Source organism: Symsagittifera roscoffensis, chromosome 3 (genome assembly GCF_963678635.1).
Source record: "Symsagittifera roscoffensis chromosome 3, txSymRosc1.1, whole genome shotgun sequence".
NCBI classification, from domain to species: Eukaryota; Metazoa; Xenacoelomorpha; order Acoela; family Convolutidae; genus Symsagittifera; species Symsagittifera roscoffensis.
In genome coordinates this window covers 25,912,752-25,930,428 of record NC_087064.1, presented here as the reverse complement: position 1 = coordinate 25,930,428, position 17,677 = coordinate 25,912,752, and the positions used below count along the sequence as shown (strand labels likewise).

The 17,677-nt window shown below is 37.8% G+C and overlaps 3 protein-coding genes across 7 annotated transcripts in view; 2 read left to right on the top strand and 1 right to left on the bottom strand.

Annotated features, from left to right (window-relative positions):
• Positions 1 to 17,677, top strand: part of LOC134842165 (uncharacterized) — a 423,659-nt gene that overhangs the window by 192,270 nt on the left and 213,712 nt on the right. The gene's annotated exons all lie outside the window — the stretch shown is intronic.
• Positions 1 to 17,677, top strand: part of LOC134842166 (uncharacterized) — a 409,681-nt gene that overhangs the window by 192,276 nt on the left and 199,728 nt on the right. The gene's annotated exons all lie outside the window — the stretch shown is intronic.
• Positions 4,938 to 17,677, bottom strand: part of LOC134842497 (teneurin-1-like) — an 82,079-nt gene continuing 69,339 nt past the window's right edge. For all 5 annotated transcript variants that reach the window (XM_063858865.1, XM_063858867.1, XM_063858866.1 and 2 more), the window contains 11 exons: positions 14,314 to 14,615; positions 14,008 to 14,067; positions 13,239 to 13,934; positions 12,091 to 13,058; positions 10,890 to 11,691; positions 8,866 to 9,912; positions 8,297 to 8,658; positions 7,884 to 8,063; positions 5,951 to 7,604; positions 5,751 to 5,836; positions 4,938 to 5,521 (listed from right to left, as the gene is read on the bottom strand). In XM_063858865.1, the coding sequence (XP_063714935.1) occupies positions 5,309 to 5,521; positions 5,751 to 5,836; positions 5,951 to 7,604; positions 7,884 to 8,063; positions 8,297 to 8,658; positions 8,866 to 9,912; positions 10,890 to 11,691; positions 12,091 to 13,058; positions 13,239 to 13,934; positions 14,008 to 14,067; positions 14,314 to 14,615 (6,370 nt within the window). In that variant the 3' untranslated portion in view covers positions 4,938 to 5,308. The remainder of the gene's footprint in view (positions 5,522 to 5,750; positions 5,837 to 5,950; positions 7,605 to 7,883; positions 8,064 to 8,296; positions 8,659 to 8,865; positions 9,913 to 10,889; positions 11,692 to 12,090; positions 13,059 to 13,238; positions 13,935 to 14,007; positions 14,068 to 14,313; positions 14,616 to 17,677) is intronic.

The following is a 17,677-nucleotide window of genomic DNA, read 5'->3' as shown; positions in this document are numbered from 1 at the left end:
CAGATTGCCCTCTTAATTAATCCTGTTCATTCAATTTTTTGCACCTCATCAAACCTACACAGGGAATGACATGATACCAGCGTGCAAAAAAGGAAAAAAAAAGTATGCGAAAGTTCTTTTCCAGACACCTCAACCAATGTCTCTCTTCCGTGTTTTGGTTAAAATTGAAAGTCACCAGGGAGATTTAAGGTAGAACTCAATCAAAAACCTCACAGTACCTGAAGAGATGATGAAACCATGAAATAAAGAGATGATGAAATCATAAATTACGCTGAACATTTTTTGCAGATGTTTAGCAACTTTTAAAAAAATTGCTCTTTTCCACTTCCAAACCCCCTCGGAACAATAAAAAATAAAAACGTCCAAAAATTGCTTTCATGGCATTTTGCATGTACAAAACGAAGTAAGAATTTGTTCTCATGTTCACGTTGACACGTTTTAATGCAGTTTATACTAGGCCTAGATGTGTTACACTGTGGAAAAAATTAAACGCACATTCAGGTTTCACTCCCAAAAATGCCTGTTTTCAATTTGCTTTTTTGACAAAATTGGATCATTGAGCAATCTCCCCCCCCCCCCCCCACCCCATTCTCGCGTGGGGGGAGATAGCTCAATAGGTACTTGAGACATGTTTATAACCACTTGAAAATAGTTTGAATGACATGAAATCATAAAACATATTTTCCAACGACTGTGGAAAGCCAAAATTTACAATATCAAAGCTCAAAAGTTTCATTCGGATTGAAAAAAGAATCAATAAAACAGCCATAAAAAGCGACTTTTTTTCCTATCTTAACATGACAAAAAAATTTTGCGAACAATATTAAGGTGCTGCGGAGAACCATTTTTGCTATTCAGATACAAGGCTAGAGCACCAACCCTGGTAAATTGCTTTCTTCGATGAGGTTATGGTCGCCTAAACAAAATTTTGCAAAAAAAAAATATTTTTTTTTTCATAAATTTCGGTTTTTTTCAAAGTTTTTCTCGATACTTATGTAAGATAAACTTCAGTTGGTCAATTGATTGCGTGCTATAAACACATCATCCATCTACTTGCGTTTACTGACGTCTTTTTGTAGAGTTTATTCGTTTTTGCTGGGGGGGGGGGGGGAGGAGATAGCTCAATTGGTCATTAAGGGGGGGGGGGGGAGATTGCTCAATTGATCCACAAAATTTACTAATCATCAGAGCTACCACCTATGAAACTATCAGTTTTTAGTTTCAAAGACTTAACAAATTATTCCGGCCAGTTTTCCTCATCTGCAGGTGGATGATTTATTGATCGCGATGATTTTTTATTCAAGCTCAAATTTACTATTTCGCGGCTTGATTTCTGATTTTTTTTTCTAAATTGAATTCTTTTTCTTTTATACATCCTTATCGAACAGTGAAAGAAAGTATTACGAAAAACGTGATCGCCTTCGAATTTCAAAAATGGAATTTATTTATCGAATTTCCCAGCGAAATCAAAACTTCACCTATTGATTCAGTTTTTTGGTTAGTTTTATCAAAAAATCCTCTAAACATTCACAGAGCCTTAAGGCTATCTGTTTTTTTTTGTTAGTATTTTTTGTTAATTTGTATATTTTACTCGTTTCTAAACTTCTGTTGTCTGTAATTCAAACGAATAGTTTTTTCGAAATGCACACGAAGCTTCAATTTTTATGAGTCGCTATACAAAGTAAAAATGCTTAAATTGGCCATGAATCATGAATTATTATTTTTTTGTTTTCAGGAAAAATTTTCTGTTTCAACCAAGCTCAAATTTGATTTTTGATTTTTTTTAAGTTCAGTTTATTTCCTTTGTTAAAAGGAAAACAAACTCCACTATCGAACAAAAAATGAGTATATGACACAAACAATGTGACCGACTTTAGTTTCAGTGCAAACTGTCAGTTTTTTCAGCGGAATAAAAACTTTACCTACTGATTCTGTTTTCTCAAATTGAATTAATTTTATCAAAAAGTTTCAGTCATAAATTGTTTTTGCAACTCAAAAGAGTTTACAGTCCATATAATTTTATTTCAAATTTTGAACCATTTTTTGCCTTTCCATGGGTTCTCTTCACTGTCCCTTTTCCAACTGTCTGTTGGCTATGTTTTGTCAAATTCCAGATAATTGCGTTTTCGATAGTAATTTTGTTCAAAAATCTTTTTTTACTAAACAACAATCAAAATGCAAACATCTTGTGACGCGCTATTCGATTGAATACAAGCCAGTATCTTAAAAAATTTTTGGCGGCGTACAAAGGTTGGGGACTAGAAAAAAACTCAAGACAAAATCAGATAAAAAGAAGGGGAACTCGGAGCTACCACGACAGACAGTCGGAAACGACATCTTGGCAATTATCGGAAATATTACAGTTGAACTCGTTTGATTTGTTTGATTAGCAATGATTGGAGCTAATATTATTTATGCATCTTCAGATCTTTAGAACATGCAAATGTTTTATTTTAGATAGATAAATTATGTAAAGTAACAAATCGATATAGACGTAAATACCATTGTAAAAATGAGTCGAATGTTCGAAAACAATAAAAAGTTATGTTTACGCCCCCAGACTCTTCAAAAAGTGTCTAGCTGTCATACCGGAGAATATTCCGACCAGTTTTTGGCCGCAGAAAATGAGCTCTGACAATTTAATTGCCTTTAAAACTTCCAAAAGATAGCCAGCTTCTGCGTTAGTAGCCCAGATTGTTCCAAGAGCCGAAATTGGTTGTGCTAGTAGCACCGAATATGAATTGATTTTTGTTTCAACGTTTAACAAAAAAAAGGGAAAAAATAACAGTTTTGAGGGAGCAATTTAAAATAGTCCAAAAAATAATTAAAATTTTATCGAAATATGAAATTTCTAAGATGATTGATGTTTTGGACGGACCATGCAGTCTTGTTGATTAAGAGTCATTGAACGTAGAGAATAGTCTGATAAAGTTCATGGTCACTTTGTTTTTTTTTAACGAAAAAGTATTATAAATTGTTTAGGATAAGATTTGATTTTTTTTTGCGGTTTGACTTTTTGTCTCTTTTAACTTCATTTAATCTCCTGTTTTGAAAAAAAAGGCAAACTCTACAATCAAACAGAAAAAAAACAAATTGGACAAAAACCATGATTGGCTTCAAGTTTCGAAAGTGGATATTTATTTTCAGATTTTCTAGCGGAATAAAAAATTAACCTTTTTATCAAGCTTTCCCAAACTGTGTTAATTTCATCAAAAAGTGTATCTTAAATTTTTGTTGAAATTTAAAGAACTTGAAAGCTTTCATTTTGTTCTTTGAAATTCGAAAATTGTAGTTTTTTCGAAAGGCAAGTCACTGTTTTTTTCTGGATAATTGCGCTGTTGACTTATTGTCCAACTGTCAATTGTCTTAAGTTTTTAATGAAAAAAAAACAATCTTTAAAATTATAGGTTAATTTTCGTGCTTAAATGAAAATCAACTAATTTAGTTTTCACCTAACTTCTTATTCAGGTAATTTTCCCTAATTTTTGTTTTATTTACTAACCATGATACGACGGTGTGACAAAATAGTTTTTTTTTGTGTAAAAGAACGGAGTTTTCAGTTGATTTAGCTGGATTTATTTGCTGAAAGGAAAACCAATAATAGCTCTGAATTAGTAAAAAAAAACCATATTTTTTCTTTGAAAAAGTTTCCAAAGTATCCCATCTTATTTCAGGTTTTTCCGACATTTTTCTTTCGGTCAGATAGCTTTTTTAACTAATAGTCAATAAAAGTAATCTGACCTGTCCGATAGTGGAGTTTGTCTTATTTTTAGCAATGGAAATTAATTGATCTTGAAAAGAAAACATAAGTCACCATAAATATTTTTTGAGTGCAAAATTTTTTTAAAAAATCCTCCTGAAAAAAGTATCATCACGACTTATACAAGACTCTGAATTATGTGCATCGACTATTATTATAAAAACAATTGTCGTGACAATACTTTTTTCAGGACAAATTTAATTTATTGAGGTGTGGTTTTCTTTTCTTTTCAGGTTCAGTTCATTTCCATTGTTAAAAAGATAAAAGAAGACAAACGCCAGGCTCTTTCCACTTCCCGCCAACTTTCAAAATGTCGATTTTTATGTTTGTTTTGCGTGTTATTACGGCTAAATGCGTGATATTACAATGTCAAGTATGAAGAACAAATCTATTCACAGTTGTCGGTTTGTTCAACCGGCCAATTTTCAATGCATTATGACAAACGTTAACTCAGAGGCGGCACTTCGCATACACAAGCAAAAATATGACTGAATGAGTAAAACTTTGAGTCTACAAAATTTCTTAAGTGACACACGCCAATTATGACGCATTAGCAGAACCACTCAACTTGAAAAAAAAAATTTACCAACTAACATGCCTCAATTTATAGAGAAGTCTATGGAGCAGTAATAACAAGAATAAAATATTTTTTGGAGCAGAAAAAAATTAAATTTTTTTTTGAGATTTACAAAAGTCATCAGCCACACGCCATATTAAGTACGAAGTGATAAATTTTGCTCCTAGTAACAAATCAATTATGGCACGTCAATTGTCTCAAATTGGGAAAAATGGCAATTTTTATACCCCCATAACTTAACAAAAAATGACCACAGGGGAAATATCTTTCTAAACTTAAGCTCAGTACAACAATACTTTTTGAATAATATAAAAAAATCCCGTCAAAAATGGCTTTTTAAACAGTCGAATAGTCTGCATTGGCTGTACTTAACTGCTGGTTATTGATTGAAATGAACACATTTTATCGAAACAATATTTCCGTCGCAACAATATTTGCGACTTCGGTTGGAAAAAAAGATAATTCAAACTATAAGACAAGCATTGCTTGTGTAAATAAGCTGTTCAAAATTGAATTTGAAATGGGGAACTGGCACTATATGACAGGAAAAGTGAAAAATGTAAACGCCACTATCGGACAGGAAAAGTGTTTAAAAACTGATGATACTCTAAAATCGAGTTGAAGTAAGTATAAAAAATTTAGCAAACTGAAATATGATAAAAAACGGAAATAAAACACGAATTAAAAGAATGAAAATTTACTGCATACAAATTAAAGCACAGCTTCCGGAAGCTGATGGCTGCTTTCATCAAAAGCGAATTAAATTAAGTTTCCGAATGAGTTCATGTGCTTGCTGCTTACGGCACAAAAGTGTTCTTCCACATGAGCTTCGTTCTAATTCTTCCAGTATGACTTGTAAGGTAGAGTGAGGGTTCATAGAAAATAGCACCGATAGAGTTTCTGCAAGGCAAGTGGCAAGTCTTACACCCCTCCTCTGTGTCACTGGTTTGTAATAGGTGGGGGAGTTAAAACTATAGAGTGGTGGTGAGTGTTTGGTCCAACACGCGGTTGAACGGTGGCAGCAGGAACTGGTTTGGTAGTAGGTGATTCGACGGCATCTGGGGCACTTGCAGGAAGGGGAGAGATTGAATTGAGGGTATATTGGCGTCCAGTGGGGTGGAGAAGAGACGGTCGAACATGTCTGAGAATGAAGAGAGCGACGGAATCATCTGAATTGTTCCATCCTGCAAAAAAATAACTAATTTAATAAAACTACAAAAACTTCAAAAACTGTTGTCGAATATTCAGTACAAATTGGAACAAAATTTTCTGTAACTTTGAAAATTATAAATACACTAAATAATTTGGTTCCTGTGTCAATAGTTCTAGAACACCGACTGAATCAATCGCAGCGCTTTCCTCAATTATTTTTAAGTGTAAAGAATAAATTGGAGGATGGTTGGAAAAACTAACCGCAGTTTTAATTTTCTGCAATTCAATTAGAAGATTCTGAAGCGTCTCGTTGTACCACACTTCTGGCATGTATGTAGCGAATGCACCTGAAAAGATCAAAACTTCAAGTTTCTCACCACTTAACTTTTTACTTTTTGACCAGTTGACATGGTATCAATAAAAATTAATATAAGAAAAATCGAAAAGTGGCCAGTCCTTACCAATTTCAGATAGATGGTGCTTAGGCCAGAAAGAGGGAGGATCGTTGATGTATTGGGTAAACTGCGTAGAGTATGGTGACACAATTGCACTTTCTAGGAAGCTAGTATCCAGATCCAAGTAAGAATGTATGAGCAGATCAAAGAAGCGCTTGTTTAAATAAACTAGGTTCATTTGCTCATCCATCCAGGATCCAGACAGACTCAAGTGCAGTCCAGGTGGAAACTCTTCGGAGGAAGCCTTTGAGGCACCCCTGTCAATTCGTTTTAACTCTATGACGGTTCCCATGGGGTTACTGGACACTATGTAACTGTTTTCTTTCTCTTTGACTAGAACTAAATTACCTCTGTTATCGTAATACATTTCATAGACTTTAGGAGAATCATCCTTGTCGGCCACGAGAATGTGAGAAATCTTTTCAGGGTTCTTGACGTCGAGATAAAAGAACGCGTGGTCTACACTTCCACTACTTGATGATGTCATGTGTCTAGACACCATTCTACCAATTACGTCATAAACGTACTCAACAGAAAAATCGGTCTTTTCAGCTTTGATTAATTGACCAATAGGATTGTAAGAGAACTTTCTGTCGCCAAGCTCAGAGATGAAGCCATTATTGTTGAATTTGAGATTCACGTGGTCAGACAGCTTTCCGGTTCCAGATTTGATAGACTCCAAACGACCGTCTAGCGCAAATGTCTTTTGAACTTGAAATGAAGTTTTTCCCGAAATAATCATTGTAGAACGACAGTTTTCAACCTTCAAATATTGGTCAATGATTGGATCGTGAATGACTTTGCCACAGCCTTCCACTGAGTTAACTGAAACTGGGTACGAAAGCGTTTCCTTCTCCTGATCATCGTTATTTGCTCTTACTGAGAAAGAATATGTTCCATCTTTTTCGTTTTCACGCACTGTGGTTTGTAATAGTTCCCTATCGTTGTAATTGAAAGTAGTTTGGTGGTATTTATTCGGACCGAATTTCTCATTGAAACCAAATTCGCTTTTGTTCGAGACTTGCACCACGTCTAAGCCCTTGCCATCTGTGAGCGTCAAAGAGAGCAATGCAGAATCAGCTGATAAAAAGGATGACTTGAGTTTAAGAGGCGTGTATGTGCTCACAAGCTCAACGGAGGCGCCCCATTGCTGCCTAAGACTGATAGAAAGGATCTGAGACTTTTTGTCGAACGTTGATCGTAACCATTTAGATCCTGTTACTCGATTAATGGTCCAATTTGAGGTATAACTGTTGCTAGCAAAAGACATGGTCGGGAACGACTTTACCGTTTTTGCGAACTTATTTGGGTTCTTTGAGAACGGAGGATACGAAACTACAACTTCGGTATCTGTGTACGAGACAGTTCTAACTCTATTGGCCGAATCAAAGCCAATCTTTGCCGAGTTTTTCATACCGTCGACTGTTTCAATAGACATAGTTGAGGTGTTGTAGAGCGTCTTGTAAGCATACTTTGATGAGAAGATGTTGAAGATAGAAGTCGTGGGGGTTCCGGAGGAGTCGCAGAGGGAGAACACGGAGTGCTTCTGGGCGGAGTTGTCGATTCGCGAGGAGAGTTCAAATTTACCCGTTGAGTCGTATTCGATGGTGTAGAGATTGAGAGACTTATGACCACCGTCCGCTTCGCCCATAGGAGAAACCTTGAGCAAAAAACAAACAGGATGATAATGATTCCATAATTTACTATATAATACAAAACAGTCTAGGTTTCAGCTAAAATGCAACTTAAATGTCTGTTATATAAAAAATATCAACGAGCCTTCCAAAAACGGAAGACTTTTATCGGTATACGGCAAGAACGTTTCTTTTTATAGCTCTCGGCTATTGTTTGAAAATCTAATCAATATTTGTAATTTTGCTTAATCAACTTTTATTTTTTTGATCATTTTACGAAAACAGCGAACAGACGTATGCTTTACCTCGAGGCTATTTTTGTTTGGGTTGACCCGGTACTGCAGGGCATTGATGACAGACAGGCCTGAGTCATACTTGGCGTCGAACAGGTTAGACTGGTCAGATGTTTTGATAGAGGTCAACTGGCGAGCGGAGTTGAAGGTCAACTTGTGACTGCGCACATCGCGCCCATTTTGGAACACAACCTGAAATTCAAAAGTCAGTTTGAGAAATATTTCGAGGAATTCCATGATAATTTTGAGCCTGATAAAAATAATTTGTTTAGTTAACCAGGAATTTTATGATATTTTGTCGACTGACATTCAAAATGTCAGTTGATATAAAAAAAATGTCAAAACTTTAAATCGGCTTTAATAATTTTCAATTTACATGACATTTTTGTTTAAGCCTGAAATTGACTTGAATTAGCAAAACTCACCTCTGAAGGCAGCATAGTTTGTTTCGCTATGTTGAACTGCAGAGATGGCTCCTTCATCTTGCCAAATGTGACCATGCTTCTATCACTTCTGAATAACTTCTCCAGAATGACATCATTATACGGGGTAGATGACATTGCGTAACCGGGTTTGTGCAAGCTCAGCTGCATGCCGTATACGCTATTTCTGCTTTTAGACGCGTAGTCTATTGAGAACTTGTTTCCAGAGGTGGCGAAAAAGAAATCGGAGGAGAGTCCCGGCAGAGCAGAGGTAAGAGAGAACGAGGAGCCGTCGTGTAGTGTCAGAGACTCATGCCCGTCGGGGTGACTCTCGAATGAAGAGAACTGACCATAGTTTGATCCATCTGCAGAAAAATTCAATGTTTATAAATTCTATACAGATAAACTAAAACCTTAAAAGTGCAAAATATTGAGATGCTGCAGTAGGTCTTCGATAGCAAGATTCCACTTAGATATAAATTTTAAAAAGACAGTAGAATAATGTACTTCAAGTTTGAATAATAATGTTTTTATGCAATAGAACAATGAGAATAGCTCAAATGATAACCTACCTGAACACATTGTCGAGTATCCAGTTTGGAACTGCTTGATCATACAACTGCTCTGCAACTGTCTATTGCCTTGTCCGTCTGTCATCTTAGTAGTGTACCATTGAACCAACTGACCATTCAGCATAGCCAAACTTCTATCAATCTTCACACTGTCAACCTCACTCAGCATTGAATGGCTATCGAATTTGACTCGATTCCAGACGCTTTGCTGCCATATTGAGCAATCTCGAGACTCTAAACCCTTTTGGACACTCCAGAACTCATTAGCCTTGGATCCCATTGCTAACGGTGACCCAGCAGCACGGATGACAAAACTTCGCAGTGAAGTGGTATCCGAGTTATACGAAAAATACTCATCTGTAAACTCTGTCGTCGCCAAGCTTTCCGATCTCACATGAAGAAACTTCTCATCAAAGTGTACGATTCTACTGTTTTCGAAATCAGTTAACTGAAATTGATTTGGTTTTTCAGGAATTATCTTGTACTGTCCCAAAATATCAACGCGCTTCTCTCCGTCATTAATCATGAGCAGAGTATTATTGGTGCTTACTGTCATCGCAGACATAATTTGCATTTGATCGGAATGCCAAAACTCACTCCAAAGATTATTTTGAGAAACCTCAAAAACGACAGTACGCTTGTTAAGAGGGTCCGAGTCAGCTACAAAAAGAGAACCCTTGCTGTTCACAGTAACAGAGCAAGGGTAGTAAACTCTAGCGACCGATTGCTGGTTCATATGCTTGCAGTTCAAATTGGATCGTGAAGCCAGGTATGAAACTCGACTGGTTCTTAAGTTCAACTTCACAACTGCGCGACTGTAGTCAAAAAGAATGTATGTTTCGTCTAGGGGACTGAAGAATACATCTTTCAACTGGGATAGGAAAACTTGTGATGAGGGAATTTCAGCGCATGTCTCGTGATTTCGGGAGAAGTCGGAAGACGAGGGAGTCCAGAGAGTGTGGATGTCTTCAGAGGACTCAGGAGTCCAACTTCGGAGCGACAATCCGTCCACGAAGACCAACGTACTGTTTTGCAGTATCGTCATTCCTAGAATCAATTAAACCACAATTAAATCTTCGGTCAAAAACGTAGGAGCAAAAAAAAATCAAAAAAGGGAAAACCAGGTAGTTGTGAGCATCCATTTGGAAGGCGAATCAAAAGACCAAAAATTTCTTCCCAAACTCAAAAATAATTGTACCGCAAAAATAAACAAGGAGAGCCGGCTGCTGTGCAAGTAGCACAGAACGTTCCGACCAGAAGAAAACTTTTTTTTGTAAATTGTTACATAATTGGTTCGTTTGGCTATGAGCGGATCTGAACGAAAGCCCAGTAAATTCGATAGTAAGAGTGGAAAACGCATAATTGACAACGGTTTTCATCAAAAAGTTAATCGAAAAACAAAAAAAAACAAGGATAGCCGGTTACTGTGCAAATAGCACAGAATGTCCCGACAATAGTCTTAAAAAAATTTTTAAAAAGTTTTTTTTTCAAATCAGAGGTTTAAAAGACCAGAACAAAAAACTAGAAACTAGGCAAATTCGAAATTCATAGTTAAATAAGCAAATTGGACAACGCGTTTTGAAAAAAAGGACTAGAAAAACAAACAAAAAACATTTTAAAAAAATCAAATTTTTTTGCAGAAATTTTTTGAATATTTGAAGTTTTTGATTCCTAAAATGGAGCCAAAAACACTCCAAAATTTTTTTACTGGAGTAAAACTAAGTTTTGTTTTTACGGCTTAAATTAAGCATAAGTAGCTATTTGGAAGTCTCTTCGCTCGCTCGAAATTCGACGAAAAATTCAAACCGTTTTTCTCAACATTGGGAAAATTTGCGTAGGTTTTGCGTGGATAACAAACTTGAAAAAAACTTAAACACCCGAATACAAAGTTCCTCCCCACTTTCAGTGGTCAGAGCGAAAAATCTGGCATACACCCTTGGATTGTTTCGTATCAAGGTTTCTTCTTTGCGGATTTAGCCTGGTCTGCTGTAATGGTTTGTGAAAGAAAACAAAAAACTCCTTACCTTTTGGCGACTTGAGAGTGTCCTTGCAGTTGTGAATTCCATCTGTGCAGTACTCTCCTTGTTTCCCTAGCACCACCTGTTCTGTCCTACTCTTTATGAACACTTTGGTGATCACAGGCGAATCAGTTCTGGACAGATAGAAAAATTCCGAGGAAGAGTCAACTGCTATGAAATACTCGACGTCATCTGAAATCCCAGATGACCCGAACGAATAAACGGCGTAATTCAGCTCACATCGGTTGCCAATTTTGCCACCTCTGACGTGAAAAATTTGGGTATTGTCTCCGATTAAAAGGTCGCCGTTGGGCAATGATTCGATTACTTTGGGTGGGTTGAGACACTGCATATGTCGCATGACAGGCGGGTACTTCGACAAATGAAATGCGTGTCCTCTTCCCGTGTAAAGTGAGTCTCCTTTCGTCAAGCAATAATGATGTTGGTACGAAATGGAGTCGTGGCACGATAGACCCTCAACTTCAGATCGAATCGAAGTGACCCAGAATTTTTCGGAACAACCCAACAGAGAGACTTCAATCATAGCTTGAACCTCAGTCAATCCGTAGACCTTGTTCCCGTAAACATCAGTCTTGTTCCAAAACAGCTCCATGAAGAGATCGTTCTTGTTGTTGTCCAGGGTTTCCTGGAAAACAACTCCGGCTACTGAGACAGTCACGTGCACAGATGTTACATTGGACATGGAGAAGTCTCCGAGATAGAGCGTGATAGTTCTGGCTCCCTGTGAATTGCTGTTGAATACCATTGTAGGGAAATTTTCTCCTGGTGAGAATGATTGTGTCACCAACTGAAACAAAATATCATCATCATCCGAATTGAGAAACACAGTTTCCAATTTTTCAGTTAGAAGGAATTAATCAGCGCCAGAAAAGCTTCTATGATTTTTCACCGGTATCAGTGAGTTTTGATGTTTCATATTTTAACCGTCAGTAGTTTTTTTGCTGAAAAACTAAAACATTCTGTGGTCACTCGATGTATTGCAAATCAAGAGTTTTTTTGCAAAATTATTACCCCAAATGTTCTCGCACAAAAAAGTAATTAAATGTAGATAAAGGAGACATGCTGGGTGGTGACATGGTGCATTTTTGAAAATCAACCGAGGCAACCAGTCCCTTACACTACCTACTCTAAACCCGCCCCTGAAACAACCCGTTGTTTTTTTTTCAAAGGCAAACAATGAACTCACGTTTTGACTCAGCACCGCTCCTTCGTTGAATTTATTCTGCACAGCTGTGAACTGTGTGAAATGTGACATTGATTTCATATGTTTCGGCAACTTGTCCACACTGCAACCAGAAAGGTCTCTTCTCATTCTTGAGTTCTCTTTCAATCCAGCGCCAACTATGATTGAATTCAACAATGTGATCATTTCTTCGTTTTTCGATTGCAGTTTCACAATTTTTGTTTCCTCTAGACCAGACTGGGTTCCAGTGTAGGTTACTTGCAGTGCGATATGACTAGAATTCGTAGCGACCATTAAATCGAACCATCCGTCAAATTGGGTACTTGCAAACCCAAACTCCTCTTCCTCGCCCTGTACAGACAAAGTAGCGCCCAGATAAGGTTGATTGGGCCCAATGAGCACTTGGCCTCTTACAACGAACACGTAATCTCGACTCTTAAAGGCAAACGGAATCTGTTTCGCGTTAGTTTGTTCGCTATAGAGAAACGAAACTTTCTCCAAGAACGAAGTTCGGTGACTAAATTGAGAATCACCTGCAGCGCTGTTTACAAAACTCTGGCCTACTTTACAAGCCTTCGGTCTGTTTTCGCCAGTCAGACAGGACCCGTCGGCCTTGCAACATGCCTGGTTGCTCTTGCAAATATCGACGCACGAGGGCTCTGTTTTCAGTTCACAATTTGGACCGCTGAAGTCTGGATTGCAACTGCAGTACCATTGAGAGTTCAGATCTGAGACGCATTGGCCATTGCCATTGCAGTTATCTTCACATACAGCTTGGCTACACGTGGATCCTCGGAACCCTTTGTCGCACTCGCATTTTCCATACATACATGATCCATGGTTGCATGTCTTTGCACATTGCACGATGTCAGGTGATTCTACTTCGCAGTTTTCTCCCGAGTAGCCAACAGCACACATACACATCCCATCAATACAGAGTCCACGGTCACTGCATCGATTGTCACAGAACGCTGAAAGCATAAGTTCAAAATTAGAAAAAAATATATCATCAACTCCCGGTTGCCCTTAAGAGCTGAATAAATAAGGAACAAATGGTCGCAATCAGCAAAGAAGTCTTTTACAAAAACCCTCAGCCTCTTCAGCGAATAAAAACAGGGTAAAATTTTGAATGTGATTTCTTATATACTAACTTCGGTTGCAGGTATCTCCTGAAAATCCAGGGTTGCACTGGCACGTTCCGAACACACACTGCCCGTTGCCAGAACAGTCAGGAGGGTAACATCCGGTTTCGCTCTGATCGCATAGACTACCCGTCCATCCGGGATCGCACTTGCATGCCTGCGTGAACCCGTTTCTCAGGGTTCCTACTCTAACCATACGTCCGTGGGATCCACAGTTAAGAGCTGGCTTCTCACATAACCTTCCTCTATACTGCTCAGAGCACACGCAGTAACCCATAGCATTGCACTCGCCCTGCGGGTTGTTGCAATCTTTAGGACATTTTGAGCGTTGGTCAACTATTTTGGTGAGAATATCCAACACTTCGTAACTTGAGACATCATTTATGATTCTAATGTACCATTTGCCGTTGCTTAGATACTGGTAGACTGTTTTCATGTCTTCGCTTGAAAAAGCACTTGTGTAGACCACTTTGCTGTTTGAGTTGAACTGGGGCGTGGATGAGCTGAGAGCGTGAACAAATGAGAAGTTAGTGGTATGTGGCTCTGCACCTTCTAGACCGTAAATGATGAGACGTGATGATGAGGTTTTGATGTGTAGAGTGAGTAAGCTGGGACCCATGGCGTAGATACTCAGCATTCGGCTACTCTTAGGCGCTACCGAGATTTCCAATGACTTCCCAATGTAATCATCCAGTTCGATTACACCTGCAAAACGTACCAATTAGATGATATTTTATGACAGTTTTTTTTTATATATACAAACTGGAATGTAACTCACTGTTGTCGTTATTGCCACCATTTCCAAGGTTGTCTGTATTTGCGAAGTAGAATTTGATTGCTGAAACAAACAAACAACAGTCATAACCTACATTTTCTAAAAAAAAAACCGAGTCATTTCATATTTGTATTCCTATCCGGCTAATTAATAACGTAGTAAATAAATCATAACAGTGGCCTTTTACAGAGCATTCGTTAGCAGCTTAAAATATTGCTAACTTAAATTCTTAAGCTCTCTGATTAATTTAATTAAAATTACATTGAGAAATTGTGTTGGTAGAATTAGAATAGAATAATTTAGACTGACCAATTAAGGATAGAAGACTGAGAAGTAGAAGAGTGAAGATGCACATGAGGGTGATGATGCACTTCCAGTTCACACACCACCCCTCCCCCTGCAGTCCCTCCTCCTGTCCCTCATACATGCCCCCCTTCGGACCCCCACTGGAGCCCCCCATGGCCATAGGTGCCCCCATTGTGCCCATAGCTTGCATGTGCACGGCCCCGTTGCCGTCTTGAAAGGGCGCGAGGGGTTGGTAGTCGTGCATGGAGTTGGGCCTGTGCAGCTGATATCCAGGGGCAGCCCCGTTGTGGCCGTACCTGCTGGCGCTGTTGTAAAAATAACTAGGGTGAGGCATTATGTAAAACGGAGGCCCTCTGAGGTTAAAGTTGTCGTCATAGCCGGCGAAGTTATGTGGCGGAAGCGGTGCGTGAGGGGGTGGCAGGGGCGGCGCCGGTACGAAACTTGTCTGCGGCAGGTTCAAGTAAGTCGCCAGTGCCGGTGACGTATGTGATTGCGCCATTGGAATGTCAAAGTCGTTTAGAGGGAAAAGACACGAACTATTTCTGCGACCACCCATTTGCAAACTTTTTTCTTTATAATTACAGGATACTAACTTCTAAATTAGTAAAACTAAGTTTAAGTAAGAAACGGAAAATTAAGTTTTGAATGGTAAGTTGAATATATCTACAGCACACCACAGGATAGGCAGTAGTATGGACTTTATTAGGTATGTAGCTTAACTGTGAGATTGTATTGACAATTTAAGTGTTGTTCAAAAACCAATTCTATTTGATTTGATAATCAACCGCACAAAGGAACCCTCTTAAACGGGTTAAGTAACAAACAGTCGCGCGCTAACTTTCGCAATTTGTGGGAATGTTGGAGTTTCTGGTCTGTGTCTCAGGCTGGAAAGATTCCCAGTTGTTGGCAACGTGGTTTGGGGGGGATTAGGGATGGATTTAGAATGTAGGAAAAAACACAAACAACTGCCTGAAGCGATCTATAAAACTTGGGAGAATATCTAAATCCCTTCGCTTATTATTAGCGAGAGAACACTCGGTTGAAGTAAAGGTAGTTTAACTAGTTTAATAAATTATAACTGGTTCGGTCTTAGACGGCATTGGCGTTTGAGGGCTGAGATTTTGCGAACAATAAGTAATGTTTGAGGTACTCAAACGAAGGACAAGACATTTCACAATTCAGTGTTTTGATGTTTGACAGCTCGAGTGACAAATTTGATACAAACTCAAAGGGTAGAGATTGTACAAAGGAGAGTAAGATAAGATGGTCAGCAGCAAGAGGTATTAATCATCAACACTCGAACTAAACTCAACTTAACTATGGTACGTAACGTATGTGGCAAGCAATAGTTGACAGATAGTAAAATAGTGTCAATTTTAGGCTCTTTTGTCTAATATCCTCGCTGAAGATCTTTATAGGGTTGCGGAAATTATCACCACACCACTTTACAAGGGATATAAAAAGTTAGAGCAGGAGTAAAGTAAGTTAATATAAAGGAAAGGTTAACTTTAATGCAAAGCTAAACTGAAGGAAATTTAAATCGGCCGGGCGGAACAATCAAGTTAAAATCGCCTCAAAAATAGCCTGATCTAAATTTCTAAGGTGTATACTCTTACAAAAAGTGAAGGTACTCTAGGACTTTTAAGACTACTAAGGTAGGGTTATAAATAAGACTAGACTGCTAAGGGTTATAAATAATTCTTCAACTGAGTAATTCAGATGCGGAAATTGAGAATGTGAGAATGGAATCAAGTTGATTATTCGTTGGAATGAACTGGGAAAATGGGAAGCTTTAAGAACCAAAAAAATTAATTTCACAGCTGAGCAAAAAGAGTTGTCTATCACCAGAGTGTGAAAAACAGGGCGTTGTCTATCGCTCTTTCAACTTCTGAAAAAAATATAAGAAATAATGACTTTATCGGGGGGATTAAAATGAGAATATAGGGGGACTTGTTAGAAAGTGAGGGGACGGAAACAGGAAATAGTCCCACGGTGCTAAATCTTCTGGGATAATCTAATCAAGTTAATCGGCCGGAAAAATACCTGGCAAAATTGGATCAGAACTCATCGCTATTCGTTCACACATTTTAGACCTTTTAACTTAGTTAACGCATGAAAAACTTTGAACTCGGCGAAAAGTTCATCGGAATTTTGGATCTCATGGAGATATTTTTGGAAAGGATGAATATTTTACAATAATTTTGAACACGTAAAATAAAACAAAATTTTGTTTAACTTTTGTTGATAAAGTTGTTGAGAAGTAAAAGCATGTAAATTGCGCGCTGTTCACTTATCGTAACAACAAATAACAAATGCTAAAATGCGGGTGTAAATTTATGCATTTTACGTTGCAATTTATAGTGAACTCGAAGAGATACGATAAAACGATAAAAGTAAGAGTAAACTTCAGTGAATCAGATGAGAAATCACTTAATAAACGTCCAGAAGAACCAGAATTCATGATCTAGGCCAGAGTCTGTCGTCGTCATCTTACAAGAGCGCTAACTAAGGCTAAACAGTTGCCGAGAAATTTGTTTTCATTGAGAAATATCGATTTAAACATCTAAGAACAACTTGGCTCATTAGTATAAAAGGGCTGTTATCAATTTTTATTTTCGATATTCATTTGTTAAATATTAAATATCATTTCAAGAGCACAACAAAAGCTCTCAATAGTTGAGCATCAAAGCTCCTGAAACAGCAGAACTCCGCAGCTCACAGCTGGAATTCAACAAATGTCGCCAAGAATTTTGGGTGTTTCTTGTCTCCAAAAATGGTTAAAACTTAGAAACCGTAAAAAGTGGTAAGATTAAAACCAACGAAAAAAGCATAAAATTGGATAATTTGACTTTTTAAAAACAAAAAAAGCGAAGCTGATGTTTAATAAATGAACGAAATTGATTTTTAGTCAAGTGACTCCGCCGTTCCTCGCGTTATATCGGGATAAGGAAAAGGATTAAGTCTGAATACTTTTTGCGAGAAATAAGAGAAGAGAGTAACAGTTACAATTTCACTGAGCTGAAATGAAATATATCAGATAATTGCTGCTTTTAAGAAGTTTTCCTTCCCCTGCAGTCTCGAAATCAGGACCAGCAATATACAACTCAGGAACACGAAAGATAAGATAAATACAAGGAATAGGCTGCAATTTCAGATTAATTCCGCACGATCTCAGCGACTTATTGGAACTGAGTAACTGAATTTGTAACTTACTCAATTATTAATGTCTTTAAATTGGGTCTTCTGCCGGGTTTTTGGGCCTATTTTGCGAAAATAAGGAGAAAGCTGCAAAGATTTAATGGAAATGTTATAAATCAAATGGTGATTGTAGGTCTTCGGATAACATTAAATAATTTCAATTGACATC